A 27782-nucleotide genomic window follows, 5' to 3' on the forward strand; every position below is an offset into this window, starting at 1 on the left:
GTTTCCTCCGGATGCTCCGGTTTCCTCCCACAGTCCAAAGATGTACAGGTTGGGTGGATTGACCATGCTAAATTGCCCATAGTGTTCAGGGATGTGCAGGCTAGTGGATTAGCCATTGGAAATACAGAGTTACAGTGAGAGGGTAGGGGGATGGATCTGAGTGGGATGGTCTTTGGTGAAGAGTGTGGGGGGGCAGAATGGACTTGATGGGCCTAATGGCCTACTTTCATATTACAGGGATTGTATGATTCTATAGCCAGGCCAACATTTATCTCCTGTCCTAATTACCCTTTTGAATTGAATTGGAGAGGAAGTTCCAGGATTTGGACCCAGCAACACTGAAGGAGTAGCAATATATTTCTAAGTCTGAATGATGAGTGGCTTGGAGAGGATCTATCAGGTGGTGGTGTTGCCATGTATCTGATGCCCTTGTCCTTGTAGGTGGTACTGTCAAAGATGCTGTCAAATGATCCACGGTGAGTTATTGAAGTGCATCTTGTACATTACACACTCTGCTGCCACTGTGCATTGGGAGTGCTGATGAATGTTATCCTGGTCTTGGACACGGATTACTTCAGCATTGGAGGGGTAGCTAATGGTGCTGAACATTGTTCAATTCCCGCCTCAGGCGACTGACTGTGTGGAGTTTGCACATTCTCCCCGTGTCTGCGTGGGTTTCCTCCAGGTGCTCCGGTTTCGCCCCACAGTCCAAAGATGTGCAGGGTCAGGTGAATTGGCCATGCTAAAAATTGCCCGTAGTGTTAGGTAAGGGGTAAATGTAGGGGTATGGGTGGGTTGCGCTTCGGCGGGGCGGTGTGGACTTGTTGGGCCGAAGGGCCTGTTTCCACACTATAAGTAAGCTAATCTAATCTAGAAAAATCTAATCTAATCTAATCTAATCTAATTGTGTGATCATCATTGCATATTTCTATGTCAAGAAATAATTTATACTGTAAAGGCTTTGGATCATAGAGGCACAGCAATGTACAACACAGAAACAGACCCTACGGTCCAACTCATCCATACCGACCAGATATCCCAACCTAATCTAGTCCCACCTGCCAGCACTTGGCCCATATCCCTCCAAACCCTTCCTATTCATATACCCATCCAGATGCCTTTTAAATGTTGCAATTGTAGCAGCCTCTACCACTTCCTCTGGCAACTCATTCCATACACGTGCCATCCTCTGCGTGAAAAACTCCCCCCTTAGGTCTCTTTTATATCTTTCCCCTCTCACCCTAAACCTATGCCCTCTAGTTCTGGACTGCCCTTTTCTTAACCCTTTCAAGTTTCACAACATCCTGACAACATTCAGGCAATGATGAACAAACGACAGACATAGCGAAGCTGTTCCAGTACAGATACAACACTGGTATTTAGCTGGTATGCGAACTTTGCCCAGGCGTCTCCAGCGACAAGAAGCAAGACAAATCCAAACCAATCAATTACTGCCCCATAAATCTACGCTTAATTATCAGTAAAATGATGGAAGGGGGGTCAGTGCTCTCAACCAGTACTTGCTCAGTAAAAACCTGCTCACTGACAGTCAGGGTTCTGCCAGGGTCACTCAGCTCCTCACTTCATTACAGCCTTAGTCCAAAGGCAGACCAAACATCTAAACTCCTACACTCCAAGGACTGCAGAGGTTTAAGAAGGCAACTCACCACCAGCTTCTCAAGACCTGTTTGGGACGGGCAATGAATGCTGGCCCAGCCAGCGACATCCACACCCCATGAATCTATAGAAAAAAGTGAATATTATTCTTGATCTTTTCAACAATGAACCTCTTCCCTCAAAATGATAGGAGTTCCTTGAGTCAACACAGCTCGTGAAGAACAAAAACCTGCTCTGTGTAATTGGGGTTGTGGGATTTATTTATAGAAAAAAAATGGAATATTGGGTAGTTGGGAGTTGTGTGATGACAGTGTGAGCATTAATTTGGTGGATAACGGAATAAACATTGTTGGCTGTCTGAAATGTGTGGAAATGAAGTAACTCTAGAGAACTGGTTGTGAAGCTGCCTGGTTAGCTCTTCCAACGAGCCAGCACAGTTGGGATGGGCAGAATCGTCTTGCACTGTGCTCATTGATCCCTGATGATTCATTTTCCGTTCACTGTGTTATTCTGAAGACTTCTAACTCGGCAACAAGCTTTGCTGTAGGGAACGGAGATGTGATGCCAGTCTTTGAAGTCTTGCCAACAAGTTGGCAATGATGCAGCTTTTTTTTTGGCAGGGTCCTTCTGTAAGAAATAACCTCTAGTATCACCCACAAAAAAAGAACAAAGATTGCAGGGTTCAGAAGGGAGGGTGGAAAGCAGATATATCTGACAGAAACCTATGCGACACTTGAAATAGAACGTATTTATCAACACAATTCATTCTGCCCAGCTCTGCCTTGATCTCAGTGGCACAGAGTGATGCCAATCGAGAGCTAGCCCTGCTGCTATTGGATGGGAAATGGAATAGGGCTGTCCAAGGCTAGGGAGGCTGGAACAAAGGGGAGGCACAATCAAGTGAAGAAGGTCTGTGACAGAAGGAGTGTGAGAATGGAGACGCGAGGGGACAAAAGAGACAGGGGGAATTGAGATATCATCAACAAGTAGGAGTGAAGATCAGTTAAAGCAACTGCAGTCTGCTGAGGACAGGTACTGTGACCCAGTGTGCAGCTTGTGTGAGCAGACGAGAAATTTTCCTGCTGAATGTAACTGCTGAGGTGGTTTGGTTCCTTGCTGATAATTTGAGCAAGTTAGCAGTTGTTATGAGCCAGAATTTCTGCCCTGTAAATTGTGGATAGTTCTGCTTATTTATATCTGGAATGAATGCAGTTTTTAAACATTCAGTGTTGTTTTGCAGTGAACCCGATTTAGCCTGTGCATCTGGAGATTAGGATTTTATTTGCAGATGAGGAGATTGTTAGAATTAAATGGGCTTATCGGGATGCTTTGATTTGAAAGCAGAGTGAGCCTTGACTTGCTCGAAGGGGGAAGAGAATGTATCAGCTTGTGTTGTGCTGGTCCCTATCACTGTACCTGCATCCTGGGAATGCTCACTGCCAGCAAGAAGCAAGCACTGCTATCTAATGTGCACAAATGCTCCATTTGGGGCTGGGAATGCGGTTCTGACTGATATTCCATACATCCATCCAGATGTTACCAGCATGACCTTGTCACTTCAGAAATATGAGGGAGGTGCAGTGGGAGGTGGGAAAGGTGTGTCCCAGGGTAGGAAGGTTATCCTCTCGCCAGTCACACGTTCTTAGTTTCAGTTTTGTCCAGCTTCCCCCACAAACTTACTATGCTGTTTCCAACATTTGTACACTCCCGTTCTTTAATCCGGTTGGGAAGGAGCTGGGGCACAGAGTGGAGACGGGAGCTCGGACTGTCCCTATGGACGTGTGATAACATGGATGAGTAATCATCCGAGCATTGACATGCCTTCTGGCAATGGATAATTCTGATCACGCAAGTGATTGATGAGAATAATTACGTTAGTTCCCTTCCAATAAGTAGTCAGCGGGTCTGCCACATTTCCTCCAGATAATTTAGTAATGCCTTTTTGATTGAATGGTAACTAAAGTTTGCCACTAATTGTTGATGGTTATTAACCTTTGCCTTAACATCCCCTTTCCCAACATTTCAGTGAACGAGTATCACCTCTCTGAAAAAGGGATAGAGAAACCTCAACATGTGCTAAGCTTTCACCTGTTCATGTCAGTTCCTCTTGATGGTCTTTCTTCATACACTGATGTGGGACAGGAGGTAGTCATTCGATCCATCTAGCCTATCCCGGCTCTTTGAAAGAACAATCCAGGAGGCCTCACCCTTCCACTCTTTCCTCACAGCCCTGGAAAGTTTTCTGTTTCAATAATTTATCACACTCCCTTCTCGAAGGGTACATTTGAAACTGCTTCTACTGTCCTTCCAGACACTGTGTCTCTGTGATCAGAGGAAGAAAACTCCCTCTGTCTGCCCGCTGGTCCGACGCCAATTAGCATAAACCAGTATCTGATTGCCCGCTCTCCTGCCAGAGAAAACCATTTCTTTCCATCTCCATTCCTATTAGTTTTGAACATCTTTCACTCATGCATTATTCACACAGGTATTTTCTTTCGGAGGTTGAAGGCATGGATAAAGTTCTCCCATTTTCAGTAGTTATTTTTAAATCTTGTTTTCGCATCCATCGGCAGTCACGAGTTTGGGTCTTCAGCTTTCAGCAGCGACCATTAATGGCCCCCACTCCCAGTGCTTCACAATCTTAAGATGCCTAATGGATAGATGGCCTCAAGCTCAAAAGGCTGGAGGGATGGCAAGTTATTGCCAGTGCTGTATAAAACAGTGCTCACACTGCCTCTGGAGGACTGGGTTCACTTCTGCGCCCTGCATCTCAGGAAAGAGACACATATCATTTTTGGAATTGTTGCCTGCAGATTCGCCAGAGTAACGTGAGGTGAGGTGAGGTGGGGGGGGGGGGGTCCGGATTTGGGGGTAACTCATAAGTGTTGACCTGAGAAGGCTGAGTTTCTTTGTTTGTGTTCCCATGAGCATAGAAGGAGAAAGTGAGGACTGCAGATGCTAGAGATCAGAGCTGAAAAATGTGTTGCTGGAAAAGCGCAGCAGGTCAGGCAGCATCCAAGGAGCAGGAGAATCGACGTTTCGGGCATAAGCCCTTCTTCATTCCTGAAGCAGGGCTTAAGCCTGAAACGTCGATTTTCCTGCTCCTTGGATGCTGCCTGACCTGCTGCGCTTTTCCAGCAACACATTTTTCAGCCATGAGCATAGAAGCCTCAGGTGTGATGACCATTACACAATGCAGAATATTCAGTGATCAAAAAATAACCTTCGCTTATGCGTCCCAGTGTTCACCTCTCGGTGTGTAGGTGAATAGGTAAAAGCTTCAGAGGGGCCTTGAACAGGTCCACAATAAAAGGATATATCACCTTGTTGGGGAATCCAGAACCTGGTGCACAGTTTCAGATGAAGTGTTTTCCAAAGATGAAGAGGAATTTCTTCTCTTAAGTGCTGTTTGTCTTTGGAATTCACTTCCAAGAGAGGAATAGAGGATGCGTCATTGAATATATTCAAGGCTGAATAAGGCAGATTTTTTTTTGGTCTACACTGGAGCAGAGGGGGTAGGCAGGAGTTAAGACCTCATGATCTTATTGAATGTTGGAGAAGTTTCAATGGGTGAAATGCTTTGATTTCTTCTGATCAAGGTGGAAGATGGTTTATCTGGAGCAAGCAAGAAATTGAACGTAACATCTTTTACTTTTTTTCACTCACAGAATGAGGGTGTCATAGAGTCATACAGCATGGAATTCAGACCCTTCGGTCCAACCAGTCCGGGCCAAACATAATCCCAAACTAAACTAGTCCCACCTGTCTGCTCCAAACCTTTCCCATTTATGTATCCATCCAAATGTCTTTTAAACATTGTACCCACATCCACCACTTCCTCAGCAAATTCATTCCACACGTGAACCACCCTAGGTGTAAACATTTTGCCCCTCAGTCTCTTTTAAATCTCTCTCCCCTCATCTTAAAAATGTGCCCCTTAGTCTTGAAATTCCCCATCTTAGGGAAAAGACAACTACCATCAACTCTATTTATACCTCTCATTATTGCTACAAACTTCTATAAGGTCACCTCTCAACCTTCTATGCGCCAGTGAAAAAACTCCCAGCCTATCCAGCCTCTCTTTGTAACTCAAACTTTCCATACCGACAACATCCTGGTTAATCAGCTCTGAACTATTACTCTGGACAGCTTGATAATATCCTTCCCAAAACTGGGTGACCAGAACTGGACACAGTATTCCAGAAGAGGTCTCACCAATGTCCTGTACAATCTCAACATAATGTTCCAACTCCTACACTCAAAGGACTGAGCAATGAAGGCAAGTGTGACAAACGCCTTTTTAACCACCCTGTCTATATGTGACGCAAACTTTAAAGAATGATGTACCTGCACACCTAGGTCCCTCTGTTCTATAACACTTCTGCAAGGCCCTATGCTTGGTCATATAAGCACTAGCCTTGTTTGTTGTACCAAAATGCAATACCTTGCGTTTATCCAGATTGAACTCCATCTGCCATTTATCACTCCATTGACCCATTTGACCAAATCCTTTTGTAATCTTAGAAAACCTTCTTCACTGTCTGGGCTAGCATTTATTAAAGAGGCAACCACATTGCTGTGGGTCTGAGTCACATGTAGGCCAGACCAGGTAAGTATGGCAGATTTCCATCCCTACAGGACATTAGTGAACCAGGGGCACGGTGGCTCAGTGGTTAGCACTGCTGCCTCATAGCGTTAGGGACCTGGGTTTGAATCCAGCCTCGGGTGACTATCTGTGTGGAGTTTGCACGTTTCCCCGTGTATGTGTGGGTTTCTTCTGGGTGCTCCAGTTTCCTCCCACAATCCAAGGATGTTCAGGCTAGGTGGCTTGGCCATGCTAAATTGCCCACATTGTTCAGGGATGTGCAGGTTAGGTGTATTAGTCAGGGGTAAATGTAGACTAATGGGTTTGGGTGGGATACTCTTCAGAGGGTTGGTGTGGACTTGTTGGGCCTGTTCCCACACTGTAGGATTCTATTTTAAAAAATGGGATTTTCCTGACAATTGTTCTTGGTCATCATTAGGGTCTTAATTCCAGATTATTCTTTATTTAATTCAATTTCTACCATTTGCCATGGTGGGGTTTGAACCCCGGAACATGAGCTAACTTTCTGCACTAATAGACTAGTTACAATACGTCTAGGCCATCACCTCCCCTTAAACTGATGCAAACCATGGATTGCAAGGTGTTGTAGTGTTTATGAGAAAAATGTGTCCACCAAGTATTTCTGCTGGGTGACATGACGCCCCTGAAATCTGGCTTTTGAAACACAGGCAACCCTATCATTTTGGTGCTTAGATTCCTGATTCACTCATTTGTCCTGTTTCTCCAAATAGAACCCAAGGTTTCTTTATCATCAGTAACTCAGGATCTGAGAGACTTTAATGGAAGATGAATTGGTACACAAGGACAAGTGTGAACACACCCATGGTACAAGGTCTGAACAAAGGCTTGATTCCTCTGATCATGCTGAGAGGAGACCAAGTGCATTTTGTGGAATGGAGTTCTGTTTGATTGAAAAATCAGCTTGAAAAATGTTGGCATGGGGAAGGGCAGAGAAAAAGCCTTCCATTATATACGTGATAATACAGCTGACATTTCTCTATTTCTCTTTCTAATCTCATCACTCTTGCTCTCACTGACCTCTCTTTTTCTCTTTTAACCCTCATCTCTCTTTCCACTCCCTTTCTTTCCTTCTGGTTGCCCTTCATTCTCATTTCCAAATTTTTGTTTAGAGTTCACTCTCAACATGTGTGATCATCAGCAAGGCCAGCATTTTTTTAATTCTTTATTGGGATTTGGGCGTCACTGGCTAGGCCATCATTTATTCCCCATTCCTAATTGCCTTTGAGAAGGTGATGGTGTGTGCCTTCTTGAACTTTGACAGGTTTAGATAGGGGATCTGGATCGGCACAGGCTTGGTGGGCTGGAGGGCCTGTTCCTGTGCTGTAATTTTCCGTGCTATGTTGTCCATTAAGTAAGCTCACAGTGCTGTTAAGAGGGGAGTAGTAGAATATTGACCCAGTGACAAGGAAGGAATGCAATAGATGGGTGGCAAGGTGGCTCAGTGGTTAGGACTGCTGCCTCACAGGACCAGGGTCCCAGGTTCGATTCCAGCCTCGGGTGACTTCTGTGTGGAATGTTTGCACATTCTCCCAGTGTCTGCGTGGGTTTCCTCCGGGTGCTCCAGTTTCCTCCCACAGTCCAAAGATGTGCAGGTCAGGTGAATTGGCTATGCTAAATTGCTATAGTGTAAGGTGCATTAGTCAGAGGGAAATGGGTCTGGGCGGGTTACTCTTTGGAGGGTTAGTGTGGACTTGTTGGGCCGAAGGGCCTGTTTCCACACTGTAGGGAATGTAATCTATAGCACAAGTTCAGGTCGGTGTGTGGCTTGGAAGCAAATCTGCTGATGGTGGTGTATCCATGGATCTGCTGCCTTTGTTCTTCCAAGTGGTAGTGGTCATGGTTTGGAAGGTGCTGTTGAAGACATCTTTGCAAACTGCTGTTGTGCACCTTGTACATGCTAAACATTGTGTTGGTGCTGAAGTGAGTGAATATTTAAGCTGCTAGACGGGGTGCTAGTCAAGTAGTTTGATTTATCGTGAAAGGTGTTGAGCTTTTCAAGTGCTGTCAGAGTTGCAGTCATCCAGGCAACTGGGGAGCATTCCATCACATTCTTGACTTTTGCCTTGTAGACAGTGGCCAGAGTTTGGAGAGATGGGAGGTAAGTTATTCGCCTGGGGAGTTCCCCTTTGTCAGTGTCCTGGGGGATGGTGGTTGTGAATTTATCTTTGAGCTACAGGGTTGTAGCTGATTTGATACAAATGAGACGGAGATCCCACTTTGGAAGGCAGTTAAAAGCCAACCACATGGTCATGATTAGTAAATGCAAGCTCATCCTATGTACTGATTTAGAACTTCTGTTTGAGAGGGACAGCATCAAATGTTGTTGAGGGAACTGTAGCTCCATCACTGAGACTATACTCCAGAAGTGTTCATTTTTAGTCACACTGAGTAAGGTTCAGATCAGACAAGTTAGGGAAGCTCTGTGGTTAGCACTACTGCCTCACAGTGCCAGGGACTTGGGTTAATTCCAGCCTCAGGTGACTGTCTATGTGGAGTTTGTACGTTCTCCCCGTTACTGCTTGGGTTTCCTTCCAGAGTCCAAAGGTGTGCAGTTTACGTGGATTGGCCAGGTTAAATTGCCAGTAGTGTTCAGGGATGTGCAGGCTAGGTGACTTAACCATGGGAAACGCAGGATTATGGAATGGGTCTGGGTTGGATGCTCTCCAAAGGGTCACTGTGGCCCAAATGACCTGCTTCCACATTATAGGGATTCTATGAAGTTGTCACTGAATGAACCAAAGCTTATATTCTAACAAAGGGCTGCTTTCTAATGAAATCTGTATTTTGTTGATTCTAAGGGCTTGATTTTCATCATCAAGGCAGGGAGCATGAGGCGAGGAAGTTTCCCAACTTCATGTGCATAGCCATGTACATACATCATTGTATCCAACTCTCAGTCCTCTCAGTGGGCACCCTTACTCACTCCCATGCCACCTCCCTGCTCCTTCCATGGCCCCCTGCATACTTCATGCTCATTCTCCCAGCATGCACTAGAGAACCAATGAACCATATAATAACAACGGCACACCTTGAAGTACTATTGAAAGAAACACTCAATCAAAAACCACTTTGAATAAAAGACAGTTCTTATAATCCTATAACTTGTCAATCAAACAGAACCATTGCAGTATTAATAACAAAAGCTTTATCTCTCCTTACACCTCTTAATCCTATCTAAATAAACATACAGGCATTCAGAGAGTACAGTTCAAAAATGTAAAACTTATTATAACCTCAAAAATTTATCAGAGTGAGAAAAACTGTGGGTGCAACAATGAGCCTGTTATTTCAGAGCCAGGCTATTTCTGACCTCTTCTGTTGTAGATCACAGGTTGAGATTAGGAACTGTAAAGTTAAGCACATTTTTGAGAATTTGAGCTCAGCAAGTATATGTACACATCCATCCTGTGCTCAATATTGTGCCTGCATCTAATCACTATTCAAAGTGCTATGTAGACATACAGTCATTCTTTCCACCATAGGGGTCTCAGCCAACTGTTGTGTCAACTGTGGCTCAATGGTTGCTTTACTGCATTTGAGTCTGAACGGAATGGGCTCAAAAGACATTGCAGAGAGCTGAACCCAAAAAGTAGGCAGTGCAGTGCTGAGGGAGAACTGCAGTGTTGGAAGTGTGGATGAGATGTTAAACAAATGCCCCAGCTGTCCTCTCAACAGGATCTTAAGGTGCTACTTCACAGTAGGGCAGGGGAGTAGGCAGGAGGGGGAAGGCGGGTGGGAGGGATTGCTTGGTGTCCTGGACAATATTTATGTCACACACCAACAGTCTGTTCACCATACTCCTGTCTGTCGGAGCTTGCCATGCACAAGTACCTGTAAGTGTCCTTCATTCAAGCAGTAACTACACTTCAAAGGTATCTCATTGGCGGTAACTGCAGGATGTCCTGGAATTGTGATAGGTGCTACAGAAATGCTGGTCTTTTTATTGGTTGTAACGAGGAGCATATGTGGGTGTGATACTGGTTAACAGTTTTGGTCTTTATCGGCACTCCTCCAACTGAGTCCTGAACATATCCCTCCCAGTTCTGTGACTCAAATTCCAAATCCCCATACACCCCTCACCCTACAGTCCCCTCCCACCACCCCCCACCAACACACACACACAAACACAGACACCAAAAGCCCCCAAACTGTGAGCTCACAGGCCGGTTGAAATTCAATTGCCCCCCTTCCAAGACTCCTGGAATGAATGCTGTATTGTCGCTGCTGCTCCCACATTCTAATTCCTGACTCTGTACATCGGCATCTTCTCTGCAGCAAATACAGTGGAGCAGGTCCATCAGCATTAACAGCTCAGTGTTCAATACATGGTGGAAGTAGAACTCTCCCCTATTAGACTGAATATTGGTGAGGGGTGCATGGAGTGGGAGACGGGAATCCAATAAGCCCTTTGAAATACGCAGCCGGTAACCAGGCAACGAGGGTCTTCAGCTCATTGACATCACTATGTGCAGGCTTGCTTCCTGTTTTGTTCCTCTGTAGCATTTGGGATTTGGAAGATTGAATCTGCATTGAAGTTTAATTTTCTGCAGTTGTTTCTACAACACATAAACACAACCACATGTACTGTACATACACAACCACACACACATAAATACAGACACACATACTGTACATTCACAACTGCACACATATAAACACAAACACACACACTATACATACACAACTGCATACACATAAACACAGCCACACATACTGTTCATACACAACCACACACACATAAATACAGACACACACTCATAAACACAACCACACATGCTGTACATATACACACAAACACAATCGCAGCCACACGTACATGACCACACACATATACACACAGACTTATATCTAAACACACGCACAAACACATATATAAAGCCACATATAGACATGCTGACTAATATGCAAACACACATGCAAATACATACAATCACGAAGACCTACACGCACAGATATGAACAGACACATTATTTGGTGCAGTTTTCCCTGTCTGGAAGTGGCGAGGTAGTTCATGACAAGGCAGCTATTTGGGTAACTTGGCCATGTAGATATAGTTGTCCCTTCTTGCCAACTTAGTAATCAATTCATTGGGTGATTTTCTCGACTTGCCAGCAATGAAGGCCCTTAAAGTGGTCAATTAACAGCTACCTAAAGGGCCACAATTGACACTGGCCTGATGACCAAGCTTCCTGGCAGGTGGGAAAAGCCCCTGGGTCGGTGTCTGGGAAACTGGGACAATCAGTAGGTGAGGGGATCCATTTGCCCCAATCAGTGGCAATGGGATCGCCGACCCTTGCCTCCGACTCTAGCGTCTCGCTCCCTGTGACCCTCACCCCACGAGACTCAAAACAAAAAACATCCACTTGTCCTTTTTAAAAATTAATTTCCAGAATGTGGGCATTATTATCCTGGCAGGCATTTATTGCTCATCCCTTATCGCCCAGAGGGCAGTTAAAAGTTCAACCCTATTTCAGTGGGTCTGGAGTCACATGTAGGCCGGAACGGATAGGACAGCAGACGTCCTTCGATAAAGGACATCAGTGAGCCAAATGGGTTTTTTATGACAGTTGACAATGTTTTTGTGGCCTTCATCAGATTCAGATCCAAATTTTTTATTGAGTTCAAATTTCACCATCTGCTGTAGTTTAGCTATAACACCATTGCCTCCCCATTAGATCCCCTAAAGACTGGTCTTCATGTGACAGTCTCTCGGACGCAGAAGTTGCCAGTCCCTGAGTGGGTTAGACAAGACTTCACTGGTGAGCCCTGTGATTGGTTGAGAGGCATCCAGGCCAGCTGTCCCCAAGCTCAGCTTGGGAGCCCCATACGAGTGGGGCAGAGAGCCAGTCGGCACTGAACACAATACCCTCCCCCTCCTCACCCAACTGCCATCAACACTAAGTGTTGACCTTCCATTAAAGGGAATGGTTTAAAATGGTAGCAGTGTTGGATTGACACCATTGACACTCGGCTTATAAATCTCAACAAGGCTAAACACTGCTTCTAAAAGAGTTAAGTTATGAAGGTTACAATCACTCCTCAAGTCCACTGAAGCTCAGTGGTTAGCATTGTTGCCTCACAGCGTCAGGGACCCACATTCAATTCCACCTTTGGGTGACTTGTCTGTGTGGAGTTTGCATATTCTCCCTGTGTCTGCATGGGTTTCCCCCCACAATCGAAACATGTGCAGGTTAGATGGATTGGCCATGCTAAATTGTGTAGGCTAGGTGGGTTAGCCATGTGAAATGCAGGATTACTGGGGTGGGGGAATGGGTTTGGGAATCTTTGGAGGACCATTGTGGATCGAAGGGCTGAATAGTCTGCTTCCACACTGTAGGGATTCTAAGATTAAGAGTTATTGCTGTATAGAGAGGGAGAGGAACAATTTCTCCCCAATGGGAGATGCCCAGAACAAACTTAAATGAGGTTGAAATCAGCCCTGATGGAAAAGAAACACAGACAAAGTGGAAAGGAGCTATAGCTCAATTTTCATCTGGCACCTAAAGTTGAGATTACCACCACTGCAATAATAGCTTTTTCAATACTTAATACAATCCCTTGAAATGGCACAGTTGCCATCCCCAATCTGGGTAAACTGGCTAACGCCTCCAATAAAAGAAGAAATTTCACGCAAATCTATTAAACTCAACATCAAGAAATGTGTGACTGTAAAGTCGCTAAGCAATGGTATCTGCCTTACTGTAAATTTTGATTCATTCAGTCCCTCACTTAGAATCACTGTTAATGCCTTGGACAGCACTTATCAACAAAATCACTGAAAAGCAGGTGATCTGCTCATGACTATATTGGGATCCTGCTATGCACAAATATTTCCATGCTCCCTACATTACCGTAGTGACTCCACTTCAAAAGCAAGTCATTAACTGTATGAAAGCCCTGAGGGACCTGTAGCAGTGAACGGTGCTTTATAAATGCAAGTCTTTCTTTCTGTGCAGTAATGTTGACTGTTTCCACACATGACTGCAAAATCGCAATTGCTAAAGGTATTAATTGGATTATAGCTTGCTCTGAGCTCCTCTCACAAAACTCATCCCACTGGTGCGGCAATGAGAAGAAAATCAGCGACAAAGGAAAGAATTCAGGTTGTGGGATTGGATGTGATACAGGAATCCAGATTACGTTACAATAGGAGTTAAAATGAGCTCTGTACTTAAAGCTCTGGTATCCTGTTGAGAGTCACTTTAAAGCATGTGTTATGCAGTGTCGGGCTGCCTGGTGAGCCATGACTTATATTCCTGCATTACTAACTAGTCTTAGCCCATTAAACAACCTCAATTTACCAACCTTAACGTCAAGGAATGGTCTATTATGAGATTGCTAAGCAACTATCCACAGCCTGCTGGAAACTAAAAATGGCATGGAATCTGTTAATGCACCCTCTTGCTAGTGCATGCTGTGACCATACTTTGACTTTAAGAGGTGTATTTTGTCCCAGGCTTTTTATCGTGAAGCAAGGTTATACAGAAGGAATGAACAGTCTGCTCAGAGCTATTAAACAGTTTGTGAGGCCTTGGGTTCTTTTTAAGTCAGAACAATAAAAGCTGCCTGAATGGGTGGGGCAAGCTCTGACAGAGCCAGGAGATTTAGTTTTTCCGTAGTAGTTGTTGCTGGGTCTCGAAGCTGGGTAGAAGCTGCAGTTCACCTCTCCCTGCTGCTCTCTCCTCAGAGTTTTCTACTGATGTTTTTCCTCCTGGACTGGAGAATTGCCTGTGAGACAATCTATTTTTTCTGAAATTACCTTTGTTTATGGGATGTTACTGTTTTGGAACAATTACTGTTTAGTAGTTAATAATCTATTATTCTGTTAAGTTGTCCAATAGAATTAAGTTATTCCAATTTCTTTTCTTTTGTTGTATTTCAACTATAAGGTATGAATTAAGTGTGTTTTGCTTCAAATCTGTAGTCAAATTGCATCCGGAATGCAATGTCTCACATTTGCCTTTAAAATAAGAAAACGTTAGTGTCTAGGCTATCTTCTTAATAAAATTTGAGAGGGTTTGGTCAGATTTGTAATACTGCCACCAAAGTTCACAGCATCACTTCGAGCATCAGTTTGTCACATTTTAAAATAAGTTCTTTAGGATTTCAGATGTCTATACCTTCGAAAGAAACGATGTAAATTGATGGCCCAAAAAAACGATACTTAAAACTTGTTAATATCCTTGCATTAAAAACAAATTCTGCACTCCTTCTTTGAAGGTACTGATTCTTGCCACATTATGAGTGTGGCCTTTATAGTCAGGGGATTCTTTAGCTCTTGAATCTGGTCTACCAATGGTTGATTGCATCGCAATTCTTTCTAGGTTCACTTTTTCTTAAGCCATTATAACTAATAGTGCTCCAGTGTGGCACAGTGGCTCAGTGGTCAGCACTGCTGCCTCATAGCGCCAGAGACCCGGGTTCAATTCCCGCCTCAGGCGACTGACTGTGTGGAGTTTGCACGTTCTCCCCGTGTCTGCGTGGGTTTCCTCCGGGTGCTCCGGTTTCCTCCCACAGTCACAAAGATGTGCAGGGCCAGGTGAATTGGCCATACTAAATTGCCCGTAGTGTTAGGTAAGGGGTAAATGTAGGGGTATGGGTGGGTTGCGCTTCGGCGGGTCGGTGTGGACTTGTTGGGCCGAAGGGCCTGTTTCCACACTGTAAGTAATCTAATCTAATCTAATCTAATCTAATCTAATCTAATCTAATCTAATCTAATCTAATAGTGCCAGGGACCTGGGTTCAATTCCAGCCTTGGGTGACTGTGTGGAGTTTGCACATTCTCCCTGTGTCTGTGTGGGTTTCCTCCCACAGCCTGCAGATTAGGTGGATTGGCCGTGCTAAATTGCCCATAGTGTGCAGGCTAGGTGGGCAAGCAATGGGAAATGCAGGAATAGGGTGGGTCTGGGTGGAATGCTTTTCTGAGGGCCAGTGTGGACTGAATGGCCTGCCTCACACTGTAGGGATTCTATGATCAATCTGTCTCACTTTTCAATATTTTTAGTTGAAGCCCAGCCTGGAGAGCTTCTCTGGTCGTTCATCCATCTCATTGCTTATCATGTGTTAGCCAAGGTGGGGGATGACCAGCTATATGGCAGTGAAATGATGTCACGATGGAGCATGATCCTGATTTAACCTGGCACTTCAGAAATAAACAGAAGGTGTTTCTGATGATGGAGCACCAGAATAATGCATTCCTCGCTCTCAATTTGTTTCTCACTGTCCTGAACAGAGTGTGATGTTTGGAAAGTATCTGCATTTCCTTTCAGAACCTCAAGCAATGTTAAAGCATCCTACAGCCAAGAGAATAATTTTTGAGGTGTAGTCACACCAATGCAGGTAACAGGGCAACCAATTGCTCACAGCAAACCCCTGCAAGCAGCAACATAATGAAAATCAGGTAATCTGTTCGATTTAGTTGAAGAATAAGTACTGTCCGTGACAGCAGGCAAAATATCCTTGGCTCTTTGAAATAGTGCAATACAATCTTGTACATTACCCCCTCTAGGGGAAGCCTAGTTTAAAATTCTCATCTGAAAGACAGCACCTCTAACAGTGCAGTACCACTTCATTTCCTGCATTCAAGGTGCTGTATAAAGAGGCTGGGGCTTTTTTCTATGAGGGGTCACCTGATAGAGGGTTTTAAGAGATGGATTAAATAGCTTGTCGAAATTTGGAAGTCATTTCCTGCTAGTGAGGTAATCCAAAAAGAGGAGCCTTAAGTCACTGTTAAATCTCATAACCAACACAGGAGAAACCTTTTCCCCCAGATCATGCTGAGAACTCACTACCAGTTAGCATTGTTCAGGTGAATATCGTAGGTGCATATTATGGGAAGTTTGGTAAATATATGAGAGAAAAGGGAATAGGAGGTTTTGATGAAAGAATGAGCTGAAAAAGGGCTGGCATTGACTAGTTAGGCTGAATACTCTCGCTGTGCTTGTATGTTCAGTGTGATTATGTCAAAGTGTGAGTTGTTGTTGTCATTTAGTTATTGATTTAGTTTGATCTGATTTGTTTTATTGTAGTCACAAAAGTGAATCAAGAGAAAAAAAACTCTTTATACAAAGGATTGGAGCACTGCCCCAGACCTCCAGAGAATAAAAGCCAAAATGGGGCACTATTTGTGGATTCGATAAGCACATTTAGATGGAGCTGCCAAAGTTAATAAAATATTGCAGTACATCAGATGGGCTGAATGGCCTGCTCCACGTTCCACAATCCAAAGCTTGCGCATGTACTTCTCTTAAATTTAATGGTTGTGTTCCTGACTGATTGAAATTCCAAATCTACAGCCCATTAAAATAAAATAGGTGCTAATTCATGTGACAGAAAATTCAGGGAAGCTTCTTTAGCCAGAGAATGGTTAAACTGTGAATCTCGTAGATAGGGAACAGTTGAGGTGCTAATCACATAGATGCAATAAAGAGAGAGAAAGAAATAGAAGGATATGACAATTGACTGAAATAGGATGGGAGAAGACTCATGTGGAGCATAAATACTAGCATAGATTAATTAAGCTGAATGGCCTGTTTCTGTGCTGTGCAATTCTATTTAATTTTGGGAAAAAATACAGTACTGGGTTGCAAAGCCTTTGAGAATTAGATTTGAACAGCAGCCCAGGCTGATGGGTGGAAAGTGTTATTTCCCTGTAGACTGTGAGTTTTATCCTTTAATGAAATTGGGAAGTCTGTATTCCTTGCAGATGAGCATTGGCAGCACAAAACTGCGTCAGGAATATTGGAAGGTCTTGCGGACATGATTCGGATTCTGTGCTTTTAGTTTGTTGCAGCCTGTGCAGAGTGTGAAAATGATTTTGCATGTCAGCCTGGTAATGCCATCAGTTCTGAATCAGAAAAACTATGGGGGTCAAACACATGGCCAGTACTAGAAGATAAGCCTCTCATGCTGTATTACCAAGGGAGCATAATGTCAGCTGGAAAGGTTTTTGGCCAACAGTTGTAAAGCTGGCACAGTCCTCCTAGACCATAGGGCTGCTGTCTCATTAGAGAGAAATGACTGATGGTGGTTTAACCTGAAGGTCACCCAACTTCAGCTGAGCGGAGGGGTTGAGAAGAAGAGTCCGTCATGGTAACCACAGCTGGTGCAGGAATTAAAATTCAACCTATAAAGTCGGTCACTGTTGCAAAGTAAGTCTATGCTATATGGGCTCACAAGTCCCATTCTGGATCAAAGAGACAAAGTGGGAAACCTGCGATTTCATGCCCTTCTTAACCCCTGGCCACACGGTGGCTTATGTGATCTACATCCCACCATTCCCACCTGCCTCTTATCTAGTGACTTGATTTTCCTCTCCGGCTATGGCATGTACAGGTTCCACACACTGGTCAAATTCGCAAAGTCTGTTTGCGAGTTATGTTCAATTTTCAGACATTTTTGCATGTGGTATTTTACAGTGCAGGAACGGACAATATGCCTCACCTCATTCATGCCAGTGTTTGTCGGATACTCCATTTCACTCCCTCTCCCCTCGCCAATGTTGTCTCATCCAGTTAGCATATACATTTGCGAAGGCAAGGTACACAAGGCCATGGGCCAAGTGGTGCAAAATGGGATTGGAGTAAGTTAGGTGAAAGTTTTTGATTGGCACAGACTCAGTGGGTCAAACGACCTTTCTTTGGCACTGTACATCTCTATAACTATTCTCCTATTTCTTTCTATTTAACATAACTTTATCCAGTTTCCCCAAAAAATGTATCATGAAACACAAAATGGTTAGAGCACAGGAGACCATTCATATCATTGTATCAGTCTTGGCATTCTGCAAGACTATTGCAGTCTTATCGCTCTTTCCCTATAGCCCTGCAGTTCTTTTATCTTGATTATAATTACCCATTTATAAACACTCTAATATAGTAACCAAATGATATAATCGATGAAGTCTGCCTCCATCACATTCTCAGGCTGCTCCCGATGTCCAGATCTTTACCATTATTACTTTGGAGAAATTCCATGTATTACCATTTAAAATTTCCAGGATGTGTTGTTTAAATAATCTTCAAGTATTCGGCACATCTGCAATGTTCAGCTTGAAGGTTTATTATTTATCCATTATATTCTGGCATATTAAAAAGGCAGGTGAATTTATGTTTAAAACATCGCTGAAAAACAACATTTAATAGCCAGCATCTCCATCAAAGCTTTGTTTTGATTACTCAGAACAAGCAACTTCTAAAAAAAAAATCCCCATCTATAAATAAATCTATATCCTATTTGCTTCAACTACTCATTTTGGGAGTGAGTGCCACATTTTAACTGTTCTCTGGGTAAAGATATTTTCCCTGAATTCTCTACTGATCTTTTTCCTAGGGTGGGAGAATCCAAAACTATGGGGCATAAGTTTAAGGTGAGAAGGGAAAGATTTAAAAGAGACCTGAGGAGTAATTTTTTCATGCAGAGGGAGGTGTGTGTATGGATTGAGCTGCCAGAGGAAGTGGTGGAGGCTGGTACAATTACAGCATTTAAAAAGCATCTAGATGGGTACATGAATAGGTAGAGTTTAGAGGGATATGGGCCAACCGCTGGCAAATGGGACTAGATTAATTTAGGATATCTTGTCAGCATGGACAAATTGGATAAAAGGGTTTGTTTCTGTTTGTATAACTTCATGAATCTGTGACTCTAACCCATGGTGTTGGCATCATTCTGCATATGCAGACAGTTGTCCAGCCAACTGATCTAACTGACCCAATACCAACAGTGGCAGCACTCTTACCTTTGAATCAGAAGAATTGAGAACTTAAATCCCATTCCTAAGGCTCATAATCTTAGCCAATATTCCAATGACACCTTTCAGATGAACTATTAAATCAGGAGGATCTGCCCTTTCTAGAGGATGTAAAAGACTCCTTGGCATTATTTTAGTAAGGAATATAGCTGTTCTCCCCAGTGCCCTGGCCAATGTTTATCAATCAACCAAAATCTCCAACAGGGATTAATTAGTCATTGATCTCAATGCCATTTGTTAAAGCTTCCTGCGTGCATATTGATTGCTGTGTTTCCTTTATTTCAACAGTACAACAGTTTAAAAGGAATACTCTACTGGCCGGAAAGTGCTTTGGAATATCCTATGGTCATGAAAGAAACTGCAATATCTTTTATTACTTTCTTGTTGCATTGTTGAGCTGTTTTAAACTGTCTGTCTAATCATGTGGGCTCATGTGGCAAGTCAATTCCCCAACAAATGCTGCAGAGATAGATTAGATGGCTATTTGAGGACATCACTCTTACAAGAAGCAGCTAATACATCTAGTCACTGCATAGCATTATAACTAAATCATAGGATCTATTTTTCTGAAGTTCTGGAATTCCTCCTTAATCCCCTCTGTCACCTCACTTCTCTCTTTTCTAAGATGTATCTTAAAACCCATCAATAGGCTGGAGTACAATGTGGGCAAATGTGATGTTGTTCATTTTGGAAGGGAGAACAAAAGAACAGAGTATTTTTAAATTGCAAAAAACTGCAGAAAGCTGTGACACAAAGGTACTTGGGAGTACTTGTGCATGAAACACAGATAGCTAGCACAGCGGTACAGCAGGTAATCAGGAGGGCTCATGAAATGTTGGCCCTTATTCCAAAGGGGTTAGAGTGTAAGAGGAGGGAAATCTTAACTGCAACTGTACAAAGTGCTGGTGAGACCACATCTGGAGCACTGTGAGCACTTTTGGTCCTTTTATTTAGGAAAAGATATCATTTCATTGTATGCAGTTCAGAGAAAGTTCACTAGGATAATCCATGGTATGGAGGGATTGTTTTATGTGCTCCGGTTTCCTCCCACAATCCAAAGATGTGCAGGTCAGGTGAATTGGCCATGCTAAATTGTCCATAGTGTTAGCTGCATTAGTCGGGGGTAAATGGAGGGGAATGGGTCTGGGTGGGTTACTCTTCAGAGGGTCGCTGTGGACTTGTTGTATTGAAGGATCTGTTTCCGTCCTATAGGGAATCTAATCTAATCTAATCTAATCTAATCAAAGGTTAACCAGTTTGGGACTGTACTCATGGAAGTTTAGAAGATTGAAAGGGGATCCTATTGAAATATATTGGATTCTTCAGGGACATGACAGGGTAAACGCTGAGAGGATGTTTCCCCTCATAGGCGGGTCTAGGAACAGAGGGCACCAATTCAGAATAAAGCGGCATTAATTAAAGACTGAGATGAGGAGGAATTTCTTCTTCATGAGGGTTCAGAGTCTTTGGAACTCCTTGCAACAGACAGCTGTGGGAACAGAGTCTATATTTAAGGCTGTTAGATAGATTCTTGTTCAGTAGGGGGATCAAGGGTATGGGGAAAGGACAGGAAAGTGGATGTTAGATGTGATCAGCCATGATCTTAACGAAGACCTACTCCTATTTGTATTTCTTATGGCCTTATGATAATTGGACCAATTGGTTCAGCTTGTCTAATATTGCCTTACGTCTAGGTGTTGCAAATACCAAACAAAGTGGGATGTAACTACAATGACTGATTTTTTTCCCCTCATCTATGCTGAGTTGAATTAAATTGTAAGAATGGATTTTGACAAACAAAAGAAAATATAGGCCACACATAACCTTTTGTCTTCTTTCTCTCTGCGTTTTAACTAAAAGACTCTATTACCTCAATGGAAATGTTTTGACTCAATGTAGATGTTAACTAAGCTGAACTTTGCTGAAATGAGACTTCAGTCTCTTTGCTCGGTTTATTTATGTCTCAAAGACCAACATTACAAGTTAATTTAAAGATACTGTCAGTGAAAGCTTCACGTCTACAAGGCTAGCTTGCAATCATAGGTTTTAGTTGCTCTCACACATTAAAACCCAGTTGTTTGATCTGCTTGGCAGCATCAAATAAAAAAAGTCAATACATTGAGTGAGATGTGTCCTTTCACCCCCGCTAAAAAATTAGCTTTAAGCAGCAAGAAGCACATTTGTCAACTTAAGGTAATGCTGTGTGGGAAATGTGATGAGCGTACCCTCCCAACCTCTGAGCCACAGTTAACAAGAGCACCTTTGAGACAATCACATGTGTATAGTCCATTGGAGAAGCTACCATGATGAGAATACCAGGAGGTCCACAGTGATTAGTACCCAGGCATCTCCGCACCCATCGCTAAATTCTCCCATCCTCAGTTCCCAGCAAATGACAAAGTGCGCCTTTGGGAGTGGATCCCTGCACCCGATTCTGGGACCATGGCTCAATCAAGTGTAGCTCTACTCTGGGAGCTGAATCAAGTCTAATATCCTTACTGTCCTGAGACATGGCTAGGACGTGAGGAATGTCGAATTAGCCATGATTCTATTGACTGGTGGAGCAGGATTGAGGGATGAATGGCTTACTCCTGTTCCTATTTCTTATGTTTTTATCATGGGAGAATTGATAAATGCTCTCTGCCCCCAATAGACTGTAGTCTCCATCCCTTTGTTTCTGGTTATAAAATCAGCTTGGGGATCATGGGAAGATGAGAAACAGGAGCAGGGGCACCACCGTGGCTCAGTAGTTAGCACTGCTGCCTCAGATCGTTAGGGATACGGGTTCGATTCCAGCCCTAGGTGTGGAGTTTGCATGTTCTCCCTGTGTCTGTGTGGGTCTCCTCTGGGTGGTCTGGTGAGGTGGATTGACCATGCTGAATTCCTCATAGTGTCCAGGGATGTGGGTTAGCTGTAATAATATGGGTTAAGGGGATGGGATGGGGGACTGGGTCTGGTGGTATGCTCTTTGGAGTGTCAGTACAGACTCAGTGGGCTAAATGGCCCTCCGAAGAGCATTCCACCCAGAGCTACACTATCCCCACATTTCCCATCACTAATCTAGCTAGTTTGCACATCTCTGGATGTTATGGGGCAATGTAGCATGGCCAGTCCACCTAACCTGCACATCTTTGGATTGTGGGAGGAAACCAAAGCATCAGGAAGGAACCCACACAGACAGTCACCCAAGGATGGAATCAAACCAGGTCCTCAGCACTGTGAGGCGGCAGTGCTAACCACTGAGCTACCATTCCACCTGTGGTTCATAGAATCCCTACTGTGTGGAAACAGGTCATTTGGCCCAACAAATCCACACTGACCCTCCGAACAGTAACCCACCCAGATCCATTCCCCTACCCTATATTTAACCCTGACTAACGCACCTAATCTACACATCCCTAAACACTTTGGGCAATTTAGCATGGCCAATTCATCCAACCTGCACATCTCTGGATTGTGAGAAGAACCCATGCAGACACGGGGAGAATGTGCAAACTCCACACAGACAGTCGCCTGAGGTGGGAATCGAACCCAGGTCCATGGCACTGTGAGGCAGCAGTGTTAGCCACTGAGTCAGCGTGTCCTTGTCTCCTTATTTTGGAACCATGCCTGCCTCGTCCCAGTTTCCCTTACATGACTCTCTCAGTATCCACTTTGTCAAGTCCACTTAGGATTTTTGATACTTCAAAAATTCTTCTAAACGCACAATGCTTTCCTAGTAAGATAACCCCTTCTTCCTAGAGATGAAGACTATTTCTTTGATAGAGCACAGAATTTGCACACACATAAGACAGGAGCAGAGGAAACCTCCATGGAATAGTGCAATTTTCACATAAGAAAGTTTATTTTAAGTACTGGCATAGCACTATAAAGATTGAAAATTTTGTAATTTTTCGTCGGAAATTTGATCTCAATTCTGCTGATGCTTCTAAGCATCTTCAATTTTACACAATTGGTTTCTGAGATCGAATCATCAGTGTGTAACTGACTGCTTATGTGTTTTATTTTCTTTGCAAATTTAACTTGGACAGTTTCAAAGAAAGATTGTTTTTCCTGAAATTACCATCCCTAAACCTCTCCACCTTTCTCTCTCTCTCTCTCTCTCTCTCCTTGTTCAAGATGTCCGATATATTCTATCTCTTTGACCAAGATTTTGTCACCTGTTCCAATATTTCCTTATGTGGCATGGTGTCAAATGTTGTTTTATTGTTCAACTGTGCAGCAGCTTCATGTTGTTTTTACTGTGATAACAGGTGCTATATGAGTGCAAGTCATTGCTGGCTTTCATGATTTTTCCCTTTAATTTTCTGCTTCGAGACAGAATCAATGACTTTAGACAACAGGAGAGGATTGATGGGGTTAGAGCAGTTGGCGTTATGTCCATGGACTTTTAAAAGACACCTGACAGAGAGCTATGTATAGATTTGTCAGCAAATTAGAACCCATGCTTTTCAAGGGTACAATGATGGTGTGGGTACAAAATTGCGTGGCTGTTCCTGAGGTAAGAGGGAGGTATACATTGGTGTTCCCTAGAGGCTGGTATTCCCTGTCATCCATCAGCTCCTCTAGGACTTGGAGGGCAGACTGCCATCTTAGCAAACAGGCGGCTCTCTAGTGCCCCTGCTGGTACAGGCTGCTTTTGGCCATTGCTTCCCCTCCTGGCCTCCAAAACATGGCAGCTGGCTTCCAGCCACAGGCTTCGGTCAGCTATTCCCAGGAACTGGCTCTTTGGCTCTCAGCAACCCCCTCACCCCCTCCCTCATCCCCAGACTTGGGTCCACCTCTCCTGACCCTGAACTTTTGAATCTTGCCTCTCACACCGACTGGCTGTCCAACGTTTACCAGACTCAGGAGCAGGCCCAAGAGGAGGTCCTCGATTCCCAAAGATCGGGAGCGTGTGGCTGAAATCTAACCAAAATAACAAAAAAAGATTTAAAAATCAATTACCCCTCGCCATTTTATTTAGGAGGGGTGAATTGCCTCTGATTGGTCCCAATGAATGAATATGTCTGAGTGATTCCAGTACCTGCTGCCTCCATTGTAATCTGAGCATTATCAGTGCAGAGATGACAATTTGCAGGGGACTTCCAAATGAACCATCCATGAATATAATCTGGTCCTAGCTAATAAATTCAACAAAGAACTCAAAAGAGTAGTTTACACTCAGAGAGCAATTCCAAATGGGGAACTTGCTGTCGTTTTGTGTTTGAAGTGAATAGCACAGATACAATTTAATGGAAACGTAATAATTAGATGAGGGAGTATGCAGATAAAATTGGGTCATCTTGCCGTGAGGATAAACACCAGTGAAAGGGTAGAATTGAAGGAAATCAGTATTGGCACAAAAACAGTGCTGGGGAATTAATAGGGTTAAAGGCTGACAAATCATCAGGACCTGATATTTCTGCATCCCAGAATACTAAAGGCAGTGGCCCTGGATACATTGGAAAAGTATTGAGGACCCATTTAGAGTTATAGAGTCATACAGCACAGAAATAGACCCTTTGGCCCAACCAGTCCATGCTGACCATGTTCTCAAACTAAACTAGTCCCACCTGCCTGTGCTTGGCCTATATCCCTCCAAACCTTTCCTATTCATGTACTTATCCAAATGTCCGTTGAATATTGTAATTGTAACTGCATCCACCACTTCCTTTGCAAGTTCATTTCACACACAAACCACTCTCGGTATAAAAAAGTTACCCCTCATCTCTTTTTAATATCTTTCTCCTCACACATGCCCTCAAATCTTGAAATCTCCCACCCTCGGAAAAACACAGCTGCCATTCCCCTTACGTAAGCCTCTCATGATTTTATAAATCTCTGTGAGGTGCACCCCTTAACCTCCTAAGCTTCAATGCAAAAAGTCTCAGCCTATCCAGCCTCTGTCTATGGCTCAAACCCTCCAACACTGGCAACATCCTAGTAAATCTCTTTTGAATTCTGTTTGGCTTAACAATAATCTTCCTATAACAGAACATTGGTTATGCCATTTGTGGAATACTGGTCTCCCTGCTATAGGTAAGATGCTGTTAAACTTGAAAGGGTTCAGAAAAGATTTAAAAGGATGTTGCTGGTGTTGGAGGGTTTGAAATATAGGGAGAGGCTGATTTGGCTGGGACTGTTTTCCCTGGAGCATAGGAGGTTGAGAGGTGACCTTATAGAGAGTTATAAAATCATGAGGGGCATGGATAGGGTGAATAGCTAAGATCGTTTTCACAGGGTAGGGGTGTCCAAAGCTAGAGGGTATAGATTTAAGGTGAGAGGAGAAAGATTTAAAAGGAACCTAAGGGGCAACTTTTTCATGCAGTGGGTGGTGCGTGTATGAAATGAGCTGCCAGAGGAAGTACCAGGTGGAGGCTGGTACAATTACAGCATTTAAAAGGCATCTGGATGGGTATATGAATAGGAAGAGTTTGGAGGGATATGGACCAAATGCTGGCAAATGGGACTAGATTAATTTGGGATAACTGGTCTGCATGGACAAGTTGGACTGAAGGGTCTGTTTCCATGCTGTACATGTCTTTGACTCTACGGCTGTGTGACCAGAACTGGATACAGTATTCCAAAACAGTCCTGTACAACCTGAACATGACGTCCCAACTCCTGTACTCAAATGTCTGAACAATGAAGGCAATTGTACTGAACATCTTCTTGACCACCCTATCTACATGTGACTCAAAGGTCAAAGAATTAGGTGCCTTGACCCCTCTGTGTCTCCTTGTTCTACAGCATTACCCACGGCCCTCCTTGTAATTATATAAGTTCTGCCCAAAACACAATATCTCGCATTTATCCAAATTAAACTCACTCTAACAGTCCTCAGCCCAATTGATCGAGATCTCTTTGTAATCTGAGATAGCCTTCTTCACTGTCTACTACATCATCAATTTAACTGTTTCAGTGCATTAAGTCCTAGATCGTTCAATGGAAAGAGGGAATGGTTGTTGGCCTATTCTTCTCACTGTCCTATTTTCCTTTAGTTCACAGAGTCTCTGCTGGTGCTGGCCCCTCGAGTGACTTGGCTGCTCTCGGAATGGATGAGCTATTCTAATGGGTGGCATTGAGACCTTCTTCTCACCATGTCACAGGGCAGCTTGACATGGCTCCGGTTCAAGATCGAGCAGTCAATGGCCTTGGGTAGTCTCCTACTGGTCTTTTCTTTGCTTCAGGTGGTCACCAGCACGTGCCCAAGAAGCTGCCAGTGTTTCGACAAGAACGGGAAATTTGTGCGCTGCACTGGCAAGAACCTGAAGGAAATCCCCAAGGACCTCCCTGCTGACACCGTGACCTTACATCTTAACTCCAACCGGATAACCAAAATACCCAGCAATGCCTTCAAAGACCTCTACCTACTCAAGGAACTGGATTTATCCAAAAACGCCATTGAGTCAATAGATAATGAAGCATTCAAAGGAATCCCTGAGGGCCTCAAGATGCTTGATCTGTCGAGCAACAGGATCCAGAGTGTGCCAAAGGAGGTCTTCAGTAAAATTAAAGCAAAGATCCGACTCTCAGACAACCCATGGCACTGTGAATGCTCGCTGCAGCAGATCATCGAGGAGCTGACCCTTGACCCAGAAACGGTCAATGACTTCATCTGCCATTCCTCGGTGCAGGAGGAGTATGCCGGCCAGCCACTCATCCAGATCCTCGATTCAGGTATCAACTTCTGCAACATCCACCAGAAGACGACCGATGTCGCCATGTTCATCACCATGTTTGGCTGGTTCACCATGGTCATCTCCTACATTGTGTACTACGTGCGCCAGAATCAGGAAGATGCCAGGCGTCACCTCGAGTACCTTAAGTCGCTCCCAAGCACACAGATCACCAAGGAGTTTGACACCATCAGTACTGTACTGTGAGATCGATTGTGTGACACCTATGCGACCTTAATATTGGATGAGTCAGCACCGCTCCTGGCTCAACCACAAGTGCCTCATTTGCTAATTAGAGATTGTACGCCCTTTGACCTTTTCTATGATTTTTTTTCTGTGCATTTGAAGTTCCTAATAAAGCTGTCAGAACGAATGAGCTGTGGTGACTTTGGTAGACGATGAAATATGACTGTCTTCTTTCCTGAGCATCGGGCTTCAATCCAAGTCAGATTTGTGAAGGGTGTGGGAAGGTGGCAGATTCCTCAAAAGCCCTGGGAAGCCTTAAGGTTATGGTGGTGCTGCAGATCGAAGGGTTTTAACATTCAGGACCAGGCTGGAGGCCCGTCCACAGTCAGGGAGTGGCATGGTAGGCTGGGGGGAGGGTGTAGAGGGAAAGGTGTACTACTGAGCACAGTCAATGGAGGAGGTGGGTAGGTGAAGGTTCCTTAGCAATCATGAGATGGACAGGGATAAAGGGCATGGGGAGTCATAATGATTGGGTGGACAGAGAGGGTTTTGCATGTCCCATGTACCTGTCGAGACACTAGAGGAGGGTCCTTGGCAGCTAGGAATCAGGCCACTGTAAAATTCCAACTTTGTCGGCAATGCACATGTGAGCCAGGATATCCATAGGGTCCTGATGTACATCAGCCAGTTCTCTTTCCTGATGAGACAGGAAGACTGGGACCAATGCCCAAGAAGGCAGCACATTCAAGGGCAATTAGAGGTTGTCAATAAATGCCAGTCTAACCAATGCCATTCATATTCCAGTGAGGAGTGAATACTTGGCTTGTTGGTATATGGTGGACAACATCTCAGGTCTAGTCTAAGTTGAGGCAGTTATGATCTCTTTAAACGCTACTGTTCCGCAAGGAAAATTTTGGTTTGTGTGTAATCTACAGCTTGGGTT

General features: G+C 43.9%; 1 protein-coding gene across 1 annotated transcript; it reads left to right on the forward strand.

The window, feature by feature from the left end:
* The first annotated feature begins 2552 nt into the window (after positions 1-2552).
* On the forward strand, positions 2553-27020 carry lrrc3 (leucine rich repeat containing 3). The gene is made up of 2 exons (XM_043694557.2): positions 2553-2649; positions 25976-27020. Exon 2 carries the CDS (start codon positions 26075-26077, stop codon positions 26858-26860), a length of 786 nt encoding a protein of 261 aa, XP_043550492.1. The 5' UTR covers positions 2553-2649; positions 25976-26074; the 3' UTR covers positions 26861-27020.
* The last annotated feature ends 762 nt before the right edge of the window (positions 27021-27782 follow it).

This window comes from Chiloscyllium plagiosum, unplaced genomic scaffold (genome assembly GCF_037043375.1).
Source record: "Chiloscyllium plagiosum isolate Xiang-an unplaced genomic scaffold, Cpla_swu_hap1 HiC_scaffold_7, whole genome shotgun sequence".
Taxonomy (NCBI): domain Eukaryota; kingdom Metazoa; phylum Chordata; class Chondrichthyes; order Orectolobiformes; family Hemiscylliidae; genus Chiloscyllium; species Chiloscyllium plagiosum.